The 22211-nt window shown below is 48.3% G+C and overlaps 1 protein-coding gene across 1 annotated transcript in view; it reads left to right on the forward strand.

Annotated features, from left to right (window-relative positions):
• The first annotated feature begins 5305 nt into the window (after window positions 1–5305).
• The window catches only part of TMPRSS2 (transmembrane serine protease 2), a 36641-nt gene continuing 19735 nt past the window's right edge, over window positions 5306–22211 (forward strand). The window contains exons 1-5 of the mRNA XM_004429710.3: window positions 5306–5491; window positions 14418–14488; window positions 16614–16833; window positions 21344–21430; window positions 21786–21905. Of these exons, the coding sequence (XP_004429767.2) occupies window positions 14474–14488; window positions 16614–16833; window positions 21344–21430; window positions 21786–21905 (442 nt within the window). The 5' untranslated portion in view covers window positions 5306–5491; window positions 14418–14473. The remainder of the gene's footprint in view (window positions 5492–14417; window positions 14489–16613; window positions 16834–21343; window positions 21431–21785; window positions 21906–22211) is intronic.

A 22211-nucleotide genomic window follows, 5' to 3' on the forward strand; every position in this document is an offset into this window, starting at 1 on the left:
CTTCAAATAATGACAGACTTGTTTCTTGCTTTGTAATTCTCATTAGTTTAATTTCTTTTTTCTCTTCTACAACCCTGGCTAAAACATTCAGTACAGTGTTGAGTGGAAGTGGTACTAGCAGTAATTCTTTCCATTTCACCATTAAGGGTGATATTTTTGGAGATTTTTATAGATATCCTGTGTCAGGTAAGAAAGTTTCCTTTTACTTCATCTTTGCAAAGGACTTTTACCATGGATGCATGTTGAATTTTACTGAATGCTCTTTTTAAATATATTAAGATGGTTTTATGATTTTTCTATTTTCGTATATTATTGTGCTGAACTATACTGATAGCTTCTCTAGTGTTAAAGCAATATTACATTCCTAGGATAAACCCAACTTGGTCATAGTCTTTTTTATACATTGTTGGATTCAATTTCCTAATATTTGTTTAGGATTTTTACGTTTATATTCATGAATTAGATTGGCTTGTAATATTTCCTTGAACTATCTTTGTTGGTTTAGGCATTGATGAATTGGAGAATTTTTTAAAAACTAGAATAATATGTTGCTTAACTGTTTCTAAGAATTAACCTGGAAAAGCATCTGGCCAGTTATTTGGTGGAGACATCTATATATGCCCATTAATAAAGTTTTCTCATTGTGTTGTTCAGATCGTCTACATTTTTACTGATTTTTTTGTTTGTTTGTTTGCTTGACCTATCATGACTAAGAGAGATGATGGTAGATTTGTAGACATCTACCTGTAGTTCTATAAATGTTTCCTTTATACATTTTGGAGACTATATTTTTAGGTATATGCAAGTTCACTACTGTTATATTTTCCAAGTGATCTGTTTATTTTATCATTATAAAGTGACTCTCCTTATTCTCAATAAAGCCTTTTATTCTAAAGTCTATTTTGTCCATCAGTAATATAGCCAAACCAGTTTTCTTTTACATATGTCTATCCTACATATAGCATATGGCTGTCTTAAAAAATTAGACAATCTAATAATCTATGTTTTAAAAAAAAATCTATTCATATTAACTGGACAATTTGGAGCATTTACATGTACTATGATTACTGATATATTTGTCTATATTTCTACATTGATATTTTCAGCTATTTGTCTGGTTTTTTCTGGGTTCAATTTTACTCCTCTTCCTCCCTTCATCCTTCTTTTCCTTATTTTGTTTGATTTCATTGTGTTTTTCTCCTTTATCCCATTTTTCTGCTTTGGGTTTGGACACTATCAATTTATACTCTATTTTAATTCTTTAATTATCCTTTTAACAAGCATACTCAATGAAGTCTATAGTTACTCGGTATGTTTATTCTCCTCCAGAGGAATACAATCATTATAACACTTTAATTCTGTTCTGCCTACTAGGGAAAATACTAGGCTTTCACTCTATTATTTTCCAATATTTTAGTTCTACTTTTTGTTGATGTTGTTGCTTCTTTACCTTTACAAATTAAACATTATTGGTAGTATTATTTCATGCTGTCAATATTTGTTTATATTTACCCATATTTTTACCATTTCCTTGACTCATCATTTCCTGTCATATGTCAGACTTTCATTCTGGGATTATTTTTATTCTTGCTGAACTACAGCCTTTTCAAGTTTCTTTGTTGTGCTCAATACTGTCTTGATTTGTCTGGAAACGTTTTTTCCCTCTTACTTGAAGGATACTTTTACAGGACATAAAATTCTAGGTTGACAGTCACTTTTCCTCAGCACTTTAAATATTTTATTTCACCACATTCTGCCTTCTATTTGGGGCTAAGTTTTTTGTTTCAGGATACTTTTTAGATCTTTTCTTTATTTTAGGAGTTCTACAATTTCACTATATTATGTTTATGGATTCCTCTTGTTTCTGCTTGGAATTTCTTGTGTTTCAATAATCTAAGGATTTGTGATTTTTACCAGTTTTGGAAAATTCTCAATCATTGCTTCAAATGTTGCTTCTACCTTGTTCTCTCTATCATCACATTTTGGAGGTCTAATTAGACACATTTTAAATCTTCTTACTCTATTCTCCACATCACTTAGCTTCTTTTTCATATTTTTAAAAAATGACTTTGCCCCTTTACAGGAATTTTGGATAATTTCTTCAGGTCTATGTACCATGTCACTGATTCCCTCTTCAGCTATTGAGAATTTACATTTTTTTGTTTCTAGAAGTTCTTTTTAGTGTTTTCCCCCTAATTCTGCTAGGTAATTTTAAACAATCCTCGCTTCTTATCCATTTTTAGATTCTCCCTTTCATTTTTTTTTACATAGCAAACATACTTATTTTGTCATCTGCATCTAATAACACCAGTATCTATGGTCTGCTTCTACCGTTTGTTGTTCTTGTTAGCTTTTTAAATAATTTCTTATTTTAATTGTTTTTAATTAAATTAAAGCTCATTTTAATTGTGACTGTGTGGGAATCTTTCCGGAATTGAAGAGTGTATCTCCAGGGGAAACAGAACCAATAGGATGTATATATATATATATATATATATATATATATATATATATATATATATATATATATATATAAATGTGTGTGTGTGTGTGTGTATTTATTTATTAGAGGAATTGGCTCACATGATTGTGGAGGCCAAGAAGTCCCACAACATGCCATCTGCAAGCTGGAGAACCAGGAGAGCCAGTGGTGTAATTTAGTCTGAGTCCAAAGGTCTAAGAACCAGGAGAGCTGATGTTGGAGGGCAGGAGGAGATGGATGTCCCAGGGCAGGCAGAGAGCAAATTTAACTTCCTCTGGCTTCTTGTTTTTTCAGGCCCTCAAAGGATTGGATGACGCCCATCCATGCTGATGAGGGCAGATCTTTTTTACTAGTCTATTGACTCAAATGTTAAGGTCTTCCTGAAGCACCCTCACAAACACACCCAGAATTAATGTTTTACCAGGTATCGGGGCATCTCTTAGCCCAGTTGAGTTGACACATACAATTAACCGTCACAAGACGCATTCCACTAGAGAGGATTTCAGTTTGTTCCTGCCATGTGCCTGGGACATTACCAATCTAGGATCACTTTAGATTACATTCTTGGCTTGACTTTTTTCTGACCACAAAGGTAGTGGGAATTTGGGTTCAAAACCTAAACTCTCATATGAGGGCTTGCTTGTAGTTATAACTAAATTCTCAGGAGAGCATTCCGCCTCCATTGAGAGCTAAGCCAAAGATATAGACAAGCTTATTGGTCATCACCCTTTGGTGAGGTGGATATAAATTTTTAAAAAAATCATTTTTTTTCCTGAAAGTAGAGCTTTTCGATGTTGACTTGATGTGGTGGTAGCCTAGCCAATTCCCACCTTGCTGGGGCCTTTGACTTTGTCCTCCATCTCACTCCTGCCCACAGAACTCTGCACTACTAGAGGTGGTTAGATGACTTCAGGATGCCTGCCAGTCTGATTCCTTCCTCATTTTCCTGGATATAGGCGCCCACTTCACTTTTGTGTCTGAGAATGTCCCAAGTTTTCTTGCAAATCCAGCTGTAATTTGAAAGGATATTGGGAATTGATATTTTATGAGCCTTTTTGGCTGTTTTGTAGTGAGAACATTATTTCAGGACGTTTAGTCGGCCATACTACTACAAACGGAACTCTGTTGTTATTTTTAGTACGTAATAATAATACAGTTTCGTTTTCTTTGTATCACAGCTACTTCCTTTGGTAAACAATTCTGATTTTCCACTTGTCTCTGAAAAAAGTGGCAATGGGGGCTTAAGTTCAGAGCTGGTTTGATTCAGGGGCTCAGTGATGCCAGAAATTGGGTTTCTTGTCATCTCTATGCTGTGGTTTTGGATGGAGGAGCTATCTTGATCTTGGCACTGGCTCCCTGGTGATGGAAAAATGGCTATCAACAATTCCTGGGACTACTTGCTTCTTCCTCCAAGCACAAGGAAGAGGGTCTCTGGAAATTCCCTTAGAAGAGTAAGAAAATAGTACCCCCTCCCCCCCAATAGAGGTAGAAACCTCTCTTCCACCTCTCACTGGCCAGAAATGGGTTGTGTGTTCATCCCTGAAGCAGGAATTGTGGCAGAGAATGGAATTAAGCTGCTGAGCCAGACACTGGCCGCATGTCCACCTCTAGCACTCAGGCGGAGCTGGCTCCCCAAGCCGTGGTCGCTCCTGGAGGTGTGTATACCTCAACAAAAGTTCCAGGAGGTTGCCAAAAGAAGGGGAAATGAATGTTGAGAGAACAGCCACCGACTGTAGAAACACACATCCTACCTGGTGTGTAGGTGAACGTTAGGGGTTTGGTGGAATAATGGTGTCACTCCTACAGGGCTCCCAAGACCCTATTCAAAACAGAAATAAGTGATAGCCCAACAGAAGACAACCCGACCTGACCTATCTCCTGGAGATGGTCCTCAAGGGTCTTCTACCGGGGACAACCTGGACAGCAGTGAAGTGTGAGATGGGTGGGACTGGGGCATCTTCCAGACGGTCCCTTGTTGTGGATCTAAGGATGGGAGCCAAAGGGGAGAATGGAAGAACTTACTAGGAAAGTTCAGCTCCCAGGGAGACTTGCCCAGGAAGGAGCGCTGAGCCAAGGCAGCACGTGATTCAGAATGAATTAGGCTTTCTTCTGCCTCCACCTCGTTGTAAAGCAATCCACGTTAGCAATTTGTGTAGGGCTAACAGCCTTGGAAAGCACCTCTTAAAGACAGAGGGAAAGCCAGGGCTTCTGGACTAAGGTTTATCTTATCCCTTTTCCTCACCCTTGCCTTTAGCGGGTAGGAAGTCTTAGCGCCACTCCTGGGGACGTTCCGAGGGCGGGGGGAGGGACTGGACCTGAGAGCAGGGAAAGGCCGCACAGTAGGACTGCCGAGGGTCGTTGGCACGCGGCGCTGCGTCCTCTGGCTCTGGTGCCTGGGCCAGCGGTCCTGGGGGCCGACTCCTGGGTCCTCGCCTTGGGCACAGAGGCTACGCGAGTCCCCGGGGTCGAGGGCTGGGCTGGCCGCCGACAGGAGCTCAGCTAGCAGCAGCTCCTTGGGCTCACACGGGGACTCCGTCAGCGCTCCCCAGAATCTCCCTGCTTAATCCAAACTCGAGTCCTCGGGCTGCGAAGCACCCTCGACAGGCGCGGTCCAGGGGATGTGGGGAGGAAGACACGCTCCTCCCCAGTCCTAAACTGCCAGGAGACGAGGTCCGGGGAATGTCCCCGGAGCTCCCGCTGGGTCTCACCGCGGGGGGGAGTCAGGAGCGCGTCCCGGGCTTTCCCCGGGGAGACTCCTCCCTCCCGCCGCCCCTAGCCGCCCCGCCCATCCCCTCCCCCTACACGAGGTGACCCGGGACTTAGGCTTGGGGGTGTCGCCCTGAGCACTCGGAAACCGCCTCCCGGGATTAAAGCGAGAGCAGGGGAGTGTCGGGGACTCCTGTGCTGGGCAGAGGAAGACGCGAGCTCGGTAGGAGGCAGAGGAGGAGAAAGAGGAGGAGGAGGAGGAAGGGCGAGAGGCGGGAAGCGTCCGACCCCGGAGCGCCGCAGGTAAGCGGCGCGCGGCCGGTTCTCTGTGCGGGGTCCAGGGTGCGCGTCCCGGGCGCGAGAGGGAAGACGCGGGCGCCCAGGAACGACCTAAGTGCCCCCCGCGCTGGCTGGGGCTGGCAGGAGGTGAGGCCAGGTGTGAGCAGCGCGAGCGCCGCAGGTGCGTCCTCTGGCCGCCCAGGGCTGAGCTGGGCAAAGTGCCCTCCGCGGGGGCTGGGAGGGTGCCGCGCGCCTGGGACGCCTTGGTGCGCCGCTCCGAGGCCCCCGGCCGCCGCGTTGGCACCCGGACTGGGGCAGGTTGCTCTGCGAGTCCCTGGCCAATTGGTCGGAGAGGAGGGTGCCTTGGGGACCCTCGGGGTGGGTCTCCTCTGCTGGAACCGGCTCCTGATAACCTGCCCTCTACTGCCCAGAGCTGGGGACCAAAGGTGCGCCTTTTCTCTTTGGGGACGAGGAAGAGAGAGGGTTGTCGATCCGTTTCTTTGTTTCGGGAAAATCTCTGCAGCCCCGGAATGTTATCTGAACTCCTCCTGCTTCTTGGTTCCCTCCCGAAGTGGGGAGAAACTGGAAACTCGCTGAGATGCCGGCAGAGATACGGCTGGCGCGGCAGGGACGGCGGGGACAGGCTCCCGGAGGGCCCCGGGGCGAGGCGCGAACGGCTCGGCGGGCCCGGGGAAGGACTGCCCGCAGCCCGGGCCCCGGCGGTGGCGATGAGGGCCAGGCCGCCTGGGCACCGGGCACTTGCAGGAACCCGCCCTGGAGGAGCGGTCCTGGTCCTGGGCGCGAGCTCCCTGTCGGGGACAAGGCCGGACACCCAGGCGCTTCGGTCCACAGCATGCCGTCCGGCAGGACTCGGGACTGTGGGAGGCGGCCCGCGCACCAGCCTGGCAGTGGGCGCCCTGCCCCCGGCCCCACGGGCCCTGCGGAAGAATTGCCTTATGGCCCAAAAGTTCGTGTGTCCACGCCCCAGAGGGCCTGGTTGCCGGTGGCCGCTGGCCCTGGCTTGTGCCCCGGCATTTGCGTGCCCAGAGCCCGGAACCCGTGCGGCAGATGGCCGGATCACAGCGCGGTGAACCCGAATCCCGTTTGGAACGCACAGGCAGCGGGCCTGGTCAAGAGGGATCCTAACTGAGGAGAAAGGATAGCTCGGCGGCCCGAGGTTCGCCTGGTGGGCAGGGGTCACCCAGGGCTCGGCCTCTAGGCTGCCCGCCCCTTGATTCAAAGACGCGTGGTAGTCCTGGGGCTAAGATAAGGGGCGCACGGGGGCGCGCTGATCCTTGCGCTCCTGGCGCTCACAGCGGTGGAGAGCCAACCAAATGATGGAAAATTACAGAGGCTGCGAAGTGGAGTTCCAAGGTGCTTAGAAAACCTAAAGTGAGGGGAGGGTTGTTGACTTAGCCTGGGAGGTCGGGGAACGGCCTCCAGGAAGTGAGGATGGAGGCAACCTCCTCTGGACAAAGGGCGGGGCCTGGGAGTGTGGCGCAGAGTTCACCGAGGCCACGGACTCTGGTGGGTGCAGGCTCTGGGGCAGCCCGTGCTCCAAGGCGCCGCTGCTCTGAGTGAAGTGAAGGGAGTCTGGTGGGCCAGGTCGTCTGGGAGCCCCCAGGAAGTCATTGGGGGGTAGTGCTCATGGGTGTCCCAGCTTTACCAGAAGTGGGGCCTGCCTCTGCCCCCCAGCAGAACTGACTGGACTGGTGAGATGAGAGAGAAACCCAGAGTCCCTGGAACAAGCACACACTCCGCATAAGATTTGGGGGAGTCCTCATGAGCTGGGCCCTCTGCCTGCAGAATGGTCATTCAACACTTCAGTCTCTGTTTTTTAAAAAATATCAACGGGTGAGCAGCATGGGCCTCTGTTCGTGGCTTGGACATCTTTTTGGTCCCCAGCAACTTCCGTCTTATTAACACCCCAAGGTCAGCCTTCCTCTGACAAAGTTATGTGGTTGCCCGAGCCACCTTGGAGCTCTGCTGCCTCCAAGCCTTGGCGGCTCCGCCCTGGGCTCAGTCATCTTAATTGTAGGAGCAAATTTGGCCACACTGGTGTTATCATAATAACAGCAAACGTGGATGTGGTACTTTCTTCCAGCCAGGCATCATGGCAAGCTCTTTATAACATATTTAACTCAATTGTAAGGGAACTGAGGCAGAGAGGTGAGACAGTAGGAAGGGAGAACTGGGGATGCAGGCAGGCCTTGGGGCTTCGGCACATGGTATCAATTCCCTTTCTTTCCTCCCTGCTCCTCCAGGAGGTTAGAATGTTACCAGTGGAAAGAAGGAGAGAGGGAAGCTGAGAACTGCCGGGAATCCTCATGGGAAAGGGGCTTGCTCGTGGCCCGGGCTAGTTTCCCCCTAACCTGACAGTGGTGCACCTGCCAGCAGCCCCACCTGGGCTGTGCTGCCCCCTTCCAGTGTGACCCAGCTGACCTCCCTGAGAGATGGGGGCATTAAGGGACAAGGCGCTGGAGAAAATGTCCTGTAGACACCAAGTGCATAATGCCAATAATCGTCATCATCATGTAAGTGGCAGCCACTACTCTGGGCCCAGCCTGGGGTGGGGGTTTACAGGAAGTGTAAATCAGGACTCCAGGCTGGTGGCTCTCACTCTTTTCCTCCTAAACCTGTCGCAGGAGCCCCGAGGGAAACTTATAATGATATAGGGTCATGGCCCTGGTTCCAGTTGCTGCATCAGACTCTGGGAGTGGGGCGTAGGAATCTATTTTTCTAAACCCTTCCGGAAAATTCCGGATTTGGGAACCAGGGATCAAGTTTGAGCCTTGGGCTTGGAAGCAGAAAGGGAACGTGACTGGGTCAATTTCGTGGCTGAAGCTGACCCTGCTGTGAGGAGGGTGGAGGAGGGGCCTGGAGGCTGGGGAAAGGGCTGTGGCCCGGAGCAAGGGGCTGTCAAGGCCCCAGGGCTTTCCCATTCTCTGCTGCTCCTCCTGCTCTGGATCCCCTAGGTGGTCCCGCTGCCCACCATTGCTGAGCCGTTGCTTCTCTTCTTGGCCCTTCCTTACTTTCCAGGGCACCTGCCCGGGACTCCTTGGGTGGCCTCTGGGGATGGGGTGCTAAGGCGTCATGTACCTGAGCATGAGATCTGAATTGGTCTGGCCTTGGTGAGTCCCCTCCTGGCTTGGTGTTGGGGAGCCCTGAAGGCCATCTTGGGGGGCCCTGGCTTGTAAGCCCCCAGGGTATGGAGGAGGGGACTCACGCTGCCCCTTGTGCCATTGGCCATCCTGGCCCAGCTGCACTCGGAATCTCAGGGGGTAGCGGAGGGCTCGGCTGATCACACAGGCAGCTCCAGGGGAGAACCTGGAAGTGGAGCTTGAGGTGGGAAAGGAAGAAAAGCTCTCCCGGGACCTGGTTTGTCCCGGCCACTGGACAGCAGTCAGGAGAAGAGGAACTGGGACCAGCGGAGGACGTCGAGGTCAGCCTTGAGGCATCGAGGGAGAAAGGAGGACACTGATCTTCTGGGGGGCGGGGGGGCAGTCACTTTGATTGTAAACAGTGTGGACTTGAGGTAGAAGGTGACTCAAAGACGTGTTTTTTGCTCTTATTGGAAATGAGTCAGCTAGAAGGAGGGGAGGACCTGCTCTGGGTGAAGACTCCGGGCTTTTGTTTGTGTGTTCCGAGGGATGCCGTCAGGCTTCCGTGGGGGGCGGCGTGCAGGAGGGGGCAAGGACACAGAAATGTGAGAAGAAAGCAGGAAACGTGTGAAGGACACCACGTGTCTGCGGCGGTGGCGCCTGGAGTCTGGATCCACGTGAGGATGGAGTAGACGGAAGAACTGGGCACCGAAGGACTGCGGGGCCGAGGAGAGAGGCCATGGGGATCCAGAGGGAGGACGCTCGTGTGAAAAAGTGAGAGCTGACTGGCAAGATGAAACTAAGCCAGGCTTTGTGGTTACTTGTTTGCTTGTGGCAAGAGAGCCAGTGTCAGGTTCCCTCCAAGGTCATTGCTTTCCAAGGGGCCCTCCTGGCAGGGCGCCACGCCTGACCTCATTATGGCCCTTGATCTGAACTCAGGGCCTGCGGAGCCTGTGTTTTCTAGGGATGAGGGGTTTGGAGTTCATGCTTCAAGTTTCTGACCGTGGAAAATAAAAGATCATCATGTCTGGCCTCCCAGCTAAAGCCCAATTTTGTTCTAGAACATGCTTAAGAAAACTATCTTCCAGTATTGGATCAAACATTTTTCGGTTTGGGGAATTCTGTTCTTTCCAAGGCAACGCAGTCGATATTTAAACTCTCTCGTTGTTGGAAACTCGGTTTCCCTGGGTTGAGTTAAACCTGCCTTTCTGCTCTTTCTGTCCATTTTAATCCTGATTTCATCCTTTGGATTTACACAGACTGAACTGAGTCCCTTTTCCACGTAACAGTCCCTTAGGTACCGGAAGGTAAATCTTAGCTGCTATCATTGTATTATTATTGAAAGTTCACGTGTCGGGCATGGTGCTAGGAAACTCTCACTTAATTCCTGCATCCACCTTGCTCATTCGTTATCCTCATTTCACAGATCAGCTTGGCCAAGTTCTTTAAATCTTAGCTGGTGGCCTTTGCATGGTATCGAGGACACCTCCCTCCTGGAGGGCCCTGGGGACCTCTCTGGCCTGCCCGTCAGGTTGGGTGTGCTGTCAGTTTCATGCACCTGGACCCGTGAGGTCACCCACATCCACAACTTGGAGGCTGGTTTTGTCCAGGTACAGGCTTTCCAGCTCTCTCTCTTTCTCTTAAATTTCATCTTACTCATTTGGTCTTTGGAATTCAAAAAAATATTGGAACACTTTCTTTGTAAGATACAAAGCTAGATTTAACAAAAAAAAAGGGACCAGACCCAATTCCTGCCCTAAAAAGTTTGTAATCTCGTTGAGACAATGAGGCATTCATAGAAAGAGAAACTCAGATGATGCGGGCAATGCCTCTTCTGAGGTGATGTCTCTCCCTCCCTCTTTCCCTTTCTCTCTCTCTCTCTCTCATTCCTGTGTCAGTTACTGTGTACTCCACTTATCTGATCATCTTACATTTGTTTATGTTGAACTGTTATTTATATCTGCCACCGTCTGTTAACTTTCCTCTAACAGTGCATTATATCCCCTACAGGATATGAGAACATCTTTTCGTATAATGTGGTTTTTTTGCAGTGGATGAGGCATCAAGAGTTCCTATTGATCATTGGTTCATTGGTGTTGCTTGCTTTGGAGTTTGAAGAATGAATGCAGAATCTGAGGTCAAGGAAGACGGAGCCTTATCTGCCTGTCACAGCTCTAACGTCTCGAAGGCAACCGTGGGCTCAGTGCAGGAGCAAATGCATGGACGGTGGTGCGTGGGGAAGTCAGTGGAGCCTTCACCATAGGGAACACCCCTGACACCCTAGATGGGAGTGTCTGTGAGAGAGATTTCATTTGCATTGGTTTGGTGGTTTTCAGAATAAGTCTCCAGCAAATGTAGTCTGAGCTCTCCAGAGGGAAGACACTATAAGAGACTGTTCTTATTTGGAAATAGTTCATTATGTCATGAGTCACAGGTAGGATTCCACGGCACGATCCCGTGGAGCGGTGGCCGGGCAGGTGACCGGAGGTGTGACTCAGCTCTCTGGAAGAAAAGCCCAGAGCAGACCGAAACAGCTGTGTTGCATGGTGTGACTCAAGTGGACGATGTTGGTCCGGGAGCGCCGAGAACAAGGAGGGGATTAGGAGCTTCCTCTCACATTTACTCTTTTGTCACTTAAAGGAAAAATGCTTTATTATGTCTGGCTTTCTGAAATGAAGAACAGTCATCTGTGTCTTTTAAATGACAGGAAAGAACACTCGAAAGACAGTGTTATCTCTCGCCATCTGGGTTACGTATTGCTTCCTTTCAGAAACCAAAGAGATTTACTATCTTGCGTGGGCATAGAAATGCCTGTTTTGCAGGTGGACTGGACCGAATGTGGTCTCCTGGTCTTTCTGGACAGCAGTGTGTCTCCTTTCAGATCCAGAGTGAGACTTCCCCCCCATTCTTTCTGTGTGGTCAGAAAAAATTATAGGCAGCACACTCTTGACTTCTGTTCCATAGTCCGAGTTAGCTGATCTGAGCACAGTTGGTGGTTTTTGGTTCTCAGGTTTTGTGGCTCGTGGGATTGCTGGCTGAGATAGGATTATCCTGTGATTACTTCTGGGTCCCGTGGCTTTCATGGACAATCCATGGCCACGGCTCCCTGCAGCCCTTCCTTTCCCGGCTTCCTTGTCTCTCACTGTTAGGGATCTTGAATGAACAGGAAGCGTGGATTTCGAGCATTGATTCATCGTTCCTTTCAGAGCGCTCTTAAACTGGGAAAGCCGCCAGTGGGATCGAATTTTCATTTCCTGAAACTTCAACCAAACTTGTAGCTGGTGAGATAGCTCAGAGAGGCGGGGAGTAGCTGCCATTGAGACCAGAGAAACCAGAGCTGAGAATGTCTGCTTGGGAACGACTCTTTTGAAATTAATCTTAGGAAGGCGCAGAGTTTTCTCCTGTTTAGGCTGGAGGGGAGTGGAGGATATAGTGTGGATGTCAGGTCCTAGAACCTTCTCTCTTTACAGAGCAGACATAGAAAAGGTGTATTAATATGTGATAATCACACCACTTAAAGGCTTAAGTATTAAATATATTCTAAATGGTGACTCCTCCCACCTGTATAATGGTCAGTTTTCTTTCCTTAAACCCAGAAAGGTGTTGACTTTTTTTTTTTTTTAACTTAAAAAAATCTTAAAGCTGTCGGGGCTGGCCCTGTGGCCTAGTGGTTGTTTGGTGTGCTCTGCTTCAGCCGGCTGGGTTCCATTCCTGAGCATGGACCTACACCATTCGTCATCAGCCATGCTGTGGTGGCGTCCCACATACAAAATAGGGGAAGATTGGCACAGATGTTAGCTCAGGGCCAATCTTCCTCAAGCAAAAAAAAACCCAAAAACTCACAGTTATCAATATGAACAGTTCTTACATTTTATCTTTACACGAAGGGTAAATAAATGATCTGGTGTATTTTTGTTGTGACCTGTTCAATGAGGTTTCCCAAAATTAAAAAGCTGTATTCATATTTTGATTTATAGCAAATTAATGTTTTTGGGTTTTTTTTCTTTTCAAGTTTAATGGGTCAAATAGTAATTTTATGTAGGAGACAGAAACGCACTGGTGTGTTGGAGCTGAGCCTGTGGCTTTGGCGCCATTGGTTTTTCAGAGCAGGTGGTAGCTTGGGAGCAGTTACCAAACGCATATCTGCAGATCCGTAAATGCTGCGAGTCAGGCCCCTCCCTCCCCAGCAGGCGGGTCAACGTTTATCAGCTTTATGATCACTTTTATTTAACAAAAATGTATGTAGCCCTTACTGATGCCAGGCACTGAGAGCTTCCTCAGTGTCAACTCATGTCATGCCCCTGACAACCTGTAGTGGGGGCCACTGTCATCTCCTTTTGCAGACAAGGAAACTGAGGCACAGAAAGGTTAACTAGCTTGCCCAGGTGACTGTTAGTGAGTGACTGAGCCAGGTTTGGGATCCAGAGTCTAGTCCCAGAGGTCATGGGCTTAACCACTGCGCCATGCTGTCTGCTCCTGTTTGAGCCCCTACTGTGTACCAGAAACTGTACAGATGGAAATGTTCAGACCTGATCTGGCCAGCTTCGCAGCCCAGACCTTTCTCTGGGCCCCCATCTCCTCATTGGGAACACAGCCTTGTGGATGGATGATTTCCAAGGCCATTTCTTTCTTTCTTTTTATTTTTTTTGGTAAGGAAGATTAGCCCTGAGCTAACATCTGTTGCCAATCCTCCTCTTTTTTGCTGAGGAAGATTGGCCGTGGGCTAACATCCGTGTCTATCTTCCTCTATTTTGTATGTGGGACACCTGCCACGGCACGGCTTGATAAGCGGTGCATAGGTCCGTGCCCGGGATCCGAACCTGTGAACCCCAGGCCGCAGAAGCAGAACTCAAGAACTTAACCACTGTGCCACCGGGCCAGCCCCTCCAAGGCCTTTCTCGAGGTATTCTTTAGTCATTTCAAGACAGCAGGGAGTGGAGGATGAAAGCCCTCACTTATTCATGATGGGGAGAGTGACGTCAGATGGGACTTTACCCTAAAGCGTTTTGTGTTGACGGCCTTTCTAGATATTACTATTAACTGTTCAGAAACCTTGGCAAACAAAAGACCCAGAGTTTTCTTTTCATTATTGCCAGCTAACCTTAGAAACCATCAGAATAGTTAGTTCTGAATTTATTTTCTGGATTTAGGGTAGCAATTAGAGTAGTGGGTGGGTGTGGATGTGTTTTATGGAATTTTTTAATGTATGTGTTGATTAAGAATGGGGAGCTTCCATATGGCTTACTTAAAAAGTCAGATGTGACCTCTATCTGGTACCGAGTTCTAGACCACCTGTTGGAGGGTGGACGGCCGCTCCCACGTGCCCGTGGAGCCTCTGCAGGCACAAGGGAGGGAGGGTCTTGTCACACATGCCGTCACTTGGCGGGCAGTGTGAGGGGCGCCGCCTGCTCCTTCTCATCGAATCCTCAACTGAACAAGATGGTGCCGATTACCACGTCCGCGTCTGTCCCAGATTCGGAGAGCTTCAGGTACTGGCCTGGTGACGCTGCCAGGAGTTGACCCCAAGGCTTTATCCAGCCACCCTGTGTGTGTTCTCATTCCCCGGATTCTCCTCTTGATAGAGGTATCATGGGGGAAGTCTCGGCCTCCTGGTGAGAGCTAAGGGCAGTGGCCCTAACCTCTCAGTTACCAGGCATTCCAAACCCCCTCAGTGTGAGCAGCTGTGGGGAAGAGGTGGCGAAGGTGAAGGCCAAGGTCAACGGGCCAAACTGCGGTTTATTCTGGAGAGAGGTACCTCTCACCTAGAGAGTCTTCTAGTTCTTTCTCGATGTATCTTCTAAAAACTAACCGGTATGGAAATTTTATAGTCTTGAAATTCTTTCTTCTAGGTCATCTTGAACGTTCCAAATACCTACCATTACCTGATGCTGCTGATAAAGTCAGCATGGCTTTAAACTCAGTAAGTGGTTAATTATTACCTCCCTCGCCCTTTCTCCCCTATCTCTTCTATTTCCCCGAGGTGAGCATTGGTCAGCATTTTCAGACCTGTTTGCAGGGAATGTGTGTGTTCTGTGGATGTTGGTCAAGGCACTCTCCAGGTGACAGGTGAGAAGGAGTCAGGGTGTAGCCACACAGCGTTCGCACAGCTGAGAGTCTCAGAGCTGTCGGGTGGAGGTGGCGAGATCTGCCTTCTCCCTTTCGCCTCTTCTCCTTCTGCTCTGAGGCTGGGGGTGGGTGGGGGAAGGGTGAGGTGTGGGGACAGATAGAGGCAGGACGGTGTTAAGGGGAGTAAGTCCCAGGGAAGAAAGAGTGTATGAGATAGCATCGGCCAACACACCACTGGGTAGCCTGGCTTCCTGATACACTGGGACCAGGTCATGATTGAATGAGGCGTTGGGTGACTGTCCTTCCGCCTGGAAACTGCCTCCTCCCCACTTTGGAGACAAATGCAGTATCTTTGTTCCCATCGTATCTCACTGATTCCTCTTATAACTGGGAATACGTGCATTTAGTCAAGAGTTGTAGTTAATAACAAAACTGCTCTATATCTGGAAAATATATCTTTTGCTCCCCCCCCCGCCCTTTATTGTTGCTGGTACTTATTTTCACTGCATCCATTTTAAATGTCAAATCCACTGCACAGGAGTTCGCCAGGACAAACTGCTGTACTTGCTACTGCCTTTCTTGGGTGGGACGGCGTGTTCTTAGATGCTTCAGATAGAGGCCAGACACATGTGCTCCCTTTTTTTGCCTCTGGTACCCCATTTAGATTACAGATTACATTTGGTTTTCCTTTTCTGTCCACTGCTCTGGCTTAGAGTTAGAATCTTTGGACTTTTGAAGGAGCGCATTGGTGAGTTATTAAGCAGAGGTCAACTCTGGGAGCCTGCATTTGGCTCACTGCCTTCCCTGGAGGCCTCATTTAAAATTCTAAGCATAAAGTTGCCTCTGCTCAGAATACTGGTCCTCTCTGAGATTGCAATCAACAAGAAACAGGGGACAGGAATTAAAGAATGGGAAGAAGTTCTGCATGGCGACCTCAGCACTGATAAGAGGATAGATGTGGCCCCCCCAGAGTGGCCCAGCCAGTGGCGATTGAGGAGAGCTGAAGCAGGGAAGAATGAAGGCTGGTGGGGTCTATAGCGGCCTGGTGGGCGTGGTCTCGAAGGGGTAGACCTTGAGAAGGCAATTTTTAAGTAGAAAGAGAAAGAGGAGAAGGTCATTCTAGGAAGACAGAAACCAGCTGAAGGATGGAGCTGGGAATAAAATGCTATGACTGGGGCAGTACCTTCCACGTTTGGACCCAGAAATTCCGCTCCCGGAGATGTAGATACGGAAATCTACACACTCTCCACAAAAATGCGTGTGCTGTATAAGGATGCTTGTTGCCCCAGAACCGCTAGCAGCTCCCAATTGTAAACCATTTAAATGTCCATTATTAAGAGATGGTGAGTAAATGATGATGCATCTCCATAAGAGAAGAGGCGATAGAAAAGGAATTATCAGAATAACACGTATAGTATGATCCTTCGGGTAAATTTCTTAACCTCTGTCATTTGTGTTCCTCTCTGCAAAATGGGCTTATCAGTCATACCTGTACCATCCTAGGGGTTATGGTCAGGTTTCAAGGAGGTCATGAATACAGACGCCCGGTGGCAGGGGAGTCCTCACATGTTAGCTAGTATTATTCTCATTATAATTCTGATATCATTAGTTCATGACTTTGCGCCCCCATTCTGAAGCTGGGAAGCTTCATTCATTCGTTCATTTATTAGGGGAGTGACTCATTCCCAGACTTCTGCACATTTTTTTAAAATTTTTAAATTAAATCTCGAAGTCAGCCATTTACTTTTTCTCTGTTTTAAAAAATGAATAGCAAACAAACAAAAACAAAAACTGTTGACAATTAATTGAAAATCCTGGCTAGTTTGTATTCCGGGTAAGTTTGGTGTTCGGCATAATTATAGACGCTCTCAAGAATCTGCGGCTCCGTTTCAGTGCCTTGTCTGAGTGTGGTGGGATATACATTTAACCTTTAGCGTAATTGGGGTTTTACATTATTCATCTTCTTTTTAATTGTTTAGGGATCACCACCAGGTGTTGGACCTTACTACGAAAACCATGGATACCAACCGGAAAGCCTCTATCCCCGGCCGCCCCCGGCGGCCCCTGGTTACGGAGCGTATCCGGCTCAGCACTACCCGCCCTCGGTACCCCAGTACTCCACAACGGTTTCGACTCGGGCTTCGACACACGTCGTCCACAGGCAGTCCAAATCCCCATCTGGGACAGTATGCACCTCAAGTAGGACCCTTTTTGCATTATTTCCTATAATGGAACCCGAGTTTGGGATCTGCCTTCTGTCGTGGGCTCTCTGCTCTCACCAGCTCTGTTGCTGACGATCCTCGTCTGCTGGGGCTCGTCTGTCTTAGCTTGTCTTTCCCCTCTCCTGCATCCGGCTCAAGGCTATCAGCCGCCATGTCTGACCTGTCCAGAGCCTCGCAGGGACCTCCGGGCTGCAAAGATCTTCATCTTCCGTTAACTCTCCTGTACCAGCTTTGCCTGAATCGGCCGGGGTGGTCCTTCAGGCCAGGCCTCTCTGCGCTGTTTCTTGCCTGCGTGGTGTAGTGGTGTAGCATCTTGAATAAATGGTAAGCTCCTGCTGCAGGAATAAACTATCGAAGCTTTCTTTGTGGTCCAGTTCCCCACATACAGCAGGTCGTGTTTAAGATGCTTGATAAGTGTTACGTGGTCCATGAATTAAGTGGCTGATGTGGTTGTCACCCAGAAGCATCTGCGACATTTCTCTTGGCTCTAATGATCTTCTGGACACACCTGAGTGGGTCGTAGAGGGAGCTGAGGGGGTGGAGCTTGTGTGGCCTTTGATCCCACATCTTTCTTACCCTCTCGTTCACCTCTTCTTTGCATTTCTTTTTGGCCCCTTTCTCTCCAGACCCCCTCCTCTTGCACCCCCGCCTGGCTTTCAGTGCAGGCTAGTTTAAGAACTACCCGGGCACAGCTAGTACAGTGGTGGACTGGCACAGCCAACACTAAAACTACTACAGTGGCTACACTGACGAACATTTTCATTGCTAATGTTTTTATGTTGTGAGATATGCAAACATGTAAATACAACTTGTGCGGTTAAAGATTAGTAATAAAGTCAATTTCCCTGTGCCCACCACCACATCATAGACGATGGAGATGAATAACACCTGTACTATTTGAGCCCTGTATGCTCCTCCCCAGACCTCCCCAGCTCTTAACAAGTGCCGTCACTCTCGTATTCCTGCCCCAGTGCTGGCGTCTGCCTCCCTCCCCCTTCACAAATGGCTCTTGCATCCTTCCTTCTCTCCGCCAGCCTCTACTCCCTGTCATTCCTGCCTTTGCTACCTCTTCACGACCCCTCCTTAATCATCCCTGCTCTTTTCCTCTGTGGTTCTCTCTTGCCCTCTCTCAGTTTCTCTCTGCTCAGAGAGATACTTGTCTCTGCGCTGATGTCTCTCTGGTGGTGGTTGGGTAGGTTGGGACCAGTGGTTCTCAGGACCCCCCGGGGACATTTGGCAGGGTCTGGAGACAGTTTGGGTTGTTATAAGTGGGGAGGGAGGTGCTACTGGCATCTCCTGGGTTGGTACCAGGGATGCTGCTAAACATCCTACAGTGCACAGGACAGCCCCCCGCAACTCAGATGATGCAGCCAGAATGTCAGTAGGGCCGGGGCTGAAAACCCCTGGTCTTCGTCCGTCATGGTGGTCGGAAGGAGGCCCGGTGGGGGGGAGGGTTAAGGAACCCCTGACAGTGGAACCTGCTTCCTAAAGAGAGAGGACAGTGGTCAGAAACCTAGGGTCCTTTCCTGAGGTCAGCACCTTCAACAGGTGGTACCCATACCAGTGACTGTCCAACCCAGCCCGACAGAAAGAGCCCACTTGCCTGACACACGTTTCTACTTTTCCAGGGGAGAAACCTGTGATGACAGTCAATCAGACAGGAACATATAAATCCCTTATCAGTTACCTTTATAATAGAAGAATATGAGCCTACACATATGATTCTGCATTATAAAACTGCCCTTTAAACTCAAAAATAGCTTAGTGATCTAAACTTGGTATTATTTTTTAGAATATTTTATTGACTTATAACACATAGAAACTCATACATTTTATAAGTGTGATATTTGGCCTTGGAATTTTTTAAATTAATAGACTGGTTTTTTTTAGAGTAGTTTTAGGCTTATATAAAAATTGTATAGAGTTCCTATATACTCCTTTCTCTCATCCCCAGTGTTTCTCCTGCCATCTTGCCTTAGTGTGATACATTTGTTACAATAGATGAACCGATACTGATACATTATTATTAACTGAAGTCCATAGTTTTACATTAGGGTTACACTCTTTTTGTTGTATATTCTATAAGTTTTCACAAAGGTATAATGATACGTGTCCCTCATTACAGGATCATACAGAATACTTTACTGCCCTAAAAATCGTCTGTGCTGCACCTACTCATCCTTCCATCTCTGCCCCCAACACTTGGCCACCACTGGTCTTCTTGCTGTCTCCATAGTTTTGCCTTTTCCGGAATGTTATATACAGTCATTTGCCACATCATAACATTTCTGTCAACAACAGACTGCGTATGTGACGGTGGTCCCATAAGATTAGTACCATAGAGCCTAGGTGTTTAGTAGGCTAGACCATCTAGGTTTGTGTAAGTGCACTCTATGATGTTCGCACAATGACGAAATCTCCTAACAATGCATTTCTTAGAACATAGCCCCGTCGTTAAGAGGCGCACGACTGTAGTTGGAATCATGAGGTATGTAGCCTTGTCAGAGCCTTGACAGTTAGTTAAGTAACAAGTTACTTAAATAGCACAAATCAGAAGAACCCCATCAGGAATACAAGGGGCATTTTGGGACTTAATATATTTATTTGCTTTGGCAACAGTCATAGATGTTTCACGTTGAATTGCAATGCCTACACACCTTAAAGTTTGGGATTTGGAGAACTGAAGGTCAACAGTCCTGTGGTTTTGCAAATAGTTGACACTAGAAACTGTAGGGCCGAATCAACAACAGACTACATTGATAATGAGGAAGGTACATAAATAGTAAGTTATAATAATCTCAACAAAAGCAGTGATTGAAAACCAGGACCAAACCTTGGACTGAGCAGACTCTGATGACAAATGCCTGTCCAGCAAAGGAAAAATTAGGGCTCCCCATTGCCCACCTGCTCAGTCTCCTGAGCAGACTGCCACTCGCTCAGTTAGGGGTTAAGAATACTGAACTTAATATCCTGTGGCTCACCAGGCAAGTTACTTTATCTTAGGTAAAATGATGTATGGGGAAGTTGCCCAAAGGGAGAAATTGTCCTTGGCTAATGGGTCAAATTGGACATTTGAAATTTCCCCTGTTGGAGCTGCCTCTGTGACCCACCTTGCCTGTGGGGAGACATAAGCACCTGAGGCCAAGTTCTGATAACGAGGCTCCGGTGGCATGTGGCTGTCCTCAGACCAGTGGCCCTGGCCTCACCTGTGAGCCTGTTACAACTGCAAATTCGTGCCTCCCTCTCATTATTCAGGCTCCCAACCGAATCAGAATCTCTGGCGATGGGGGCCAGGAAACTGGTGAACAGGTGCCCTAGGCGATTCCTAAGCCTGTTACGGTTTGAGAACAGACTGGAATTCGCAGGATGTAACAAGGAAATGAGAGGCGTGGCTTTGAGCCCTGATCAGTTGGGTCAGCTCTGGTCTGTCTGACTCCAGAAGCTGAACTTGCCCTGGTTCACTTCCCGGAAGCATAGGCACACCTGTATGTACAGGTGGCCCCCCCACGCACCCTTCCTCTCCAACTTGGGCACCCTCCTGGATAAGCTAAGGAGGTTGGAGGGTCTGTTTAAATACCTTCTCCTCCTCTCTCCACTTGTCTTCCAAGGAAAGCTCTAGGAGCACTCGGGCCTGGGGCTGTGCCCTGCCTAGGATTGCTGGGGTGGTGGTGTCTGGCGTGTCCTCTGAAACTTGATACAATGTTTGGCTCACACTCTGACCGACAACGGCCCATCGGTTTGTTTTGACTAGAGAACACTGGTGACCTTTTCCAAATGCCTTTCTTCTTGGCTGAAATGTGAGCCCATTGTTCCTGCCCTCAGCCCTTTAGGGCCAATGTCAGTGTTGCCCAATAGAACTTTCCACAGTGATGAGAATGTTCTACATCTGCCCTGGACAGTACAGTAGCCACTGGACACAGGCGACTGTTGAGCTCTTGAATTTACATAACTTGACTTAATTCCATTTAATGGTAATTAATTGAAGTGTGAATAGCCACATGCGCCAAGTGGCTGTCGAATAAGGCGGTGTGGGTGTGTAGCATCCATTCACTAAACCGTCTTGAGTAAGACCATTTATTCTGCATTGAGTACCACTGATGTGGAGATGATAGTTTCGAGGACATTAAAATTTGCTTATGCTTGTAGTTACTGAAACAAGGTACCTTTCCTCTTTCAGCCAATTTTTTACATGAATCATTTATTTGACTATTTTAAAAAAGACTATACTTTTTTTTTAAGAGCTTAACTTTAGCGTGTGTTGCTTCATATCATGGTTTCTTCCTTTTGTTCTCCAACAAGCATAAAGTTGAATGCCCTGGAAGAAGTAAGACCTCCAAGAATACATTCTTAACATTAAAAGTCCTATTTTTAAGTGTATAAGAAATTATTTCTCGACATGATATGCTATAAAAGTAGTGGTTAAAATTTGAGAGCGCAACTTCTGAAAAATTCTGCAGCTGAATTGTGTACTTGCCTCTTTCCTCCAGAGACTAAGAAAGCAGTGTGCGTGACCATCACCCTGGGGGTCCTCGTCACGGCAGTAGTGGTGGCCGCCATCCTGCTCTGGAAGTTTTGTAAGTGCAGAGGAGCCGCCCAAAGCAAGTGGGAGAAGTTATGCTGTGCTGACCATTCAGTGGTCCTGCTCCCCGGGCTGGGGGACCACCCCTAGCCCTTCCCGAAGTTTCTCTTTCCAAACGAGCTGGCTTCGCCTTCCTTCTGCTTAGTCACGGTGGAGCGTGCATAACCATTGGAAGCAGCCACTCTCGTGGTCCAGGTGGTTGTATCTGCCCCTCCTTATCGAAATAAGGGGGAAAAGGGTTCTTCCCTCTTGTTACCTGGGGCTCGGAGACCCATGAACTCCTGCTGGGCGCTGGGAGGTTTTCTTGGTTTCTGAGCCTGACTGGAGTCTCCCTCCCGTCTCTCTGCAAGTGGAGCACAAGTGCTTGAGGTCCGGGATCGAGTGCGGCTCCTCGGGAACCTGCATCAACTCCTCCCAGTGGTGCGATGGGGTCCTGCACTGCCCCAACGGGGAGGACGAGAACCGGTGCGGTGAGTCTCGGGCTGTGCGTGCAGAGCTGTGCTGGAGGGACTGTGCACCTGGCCCTGGGTGCCTGGACTCCCAGTGTCACCATGGAGACCACGGCCGGTGTGGGCCATGATGGTGCTAGGCCTGTGTCTGGCACGTCAATCCATCACATTATTGAATCCCTACCTGGAGGCTGAGCCTTGGGTCCAACCCTAATTTTCAGATAAGGAGACGGGCTCAGAGGGGATGTGCTCCTGGTTCAGCATCACACAGCGGGCGGGAGGGAGACCACAGGGCCCAACCACCACAGGACGTCCCCGCACGGCAAT

The sequence above is a fragment of the Ceratotherium simum genome, chromosome 27, assembly GCF_057802395.1.
Source record: "Ceratotherium simum simum isolate JZ-2026a chromosome 27, ASM5780239v1, whole genome shotgun sequence".
In the NCBI taxonomy this organism is placed as follows: domain Eukaryota; kingdom Metazoa; phylum Chordata; class Mammalia; order Perissodactyla; family Rhinocerotidae; genus Ceratotherium; species Ceratotherium simum.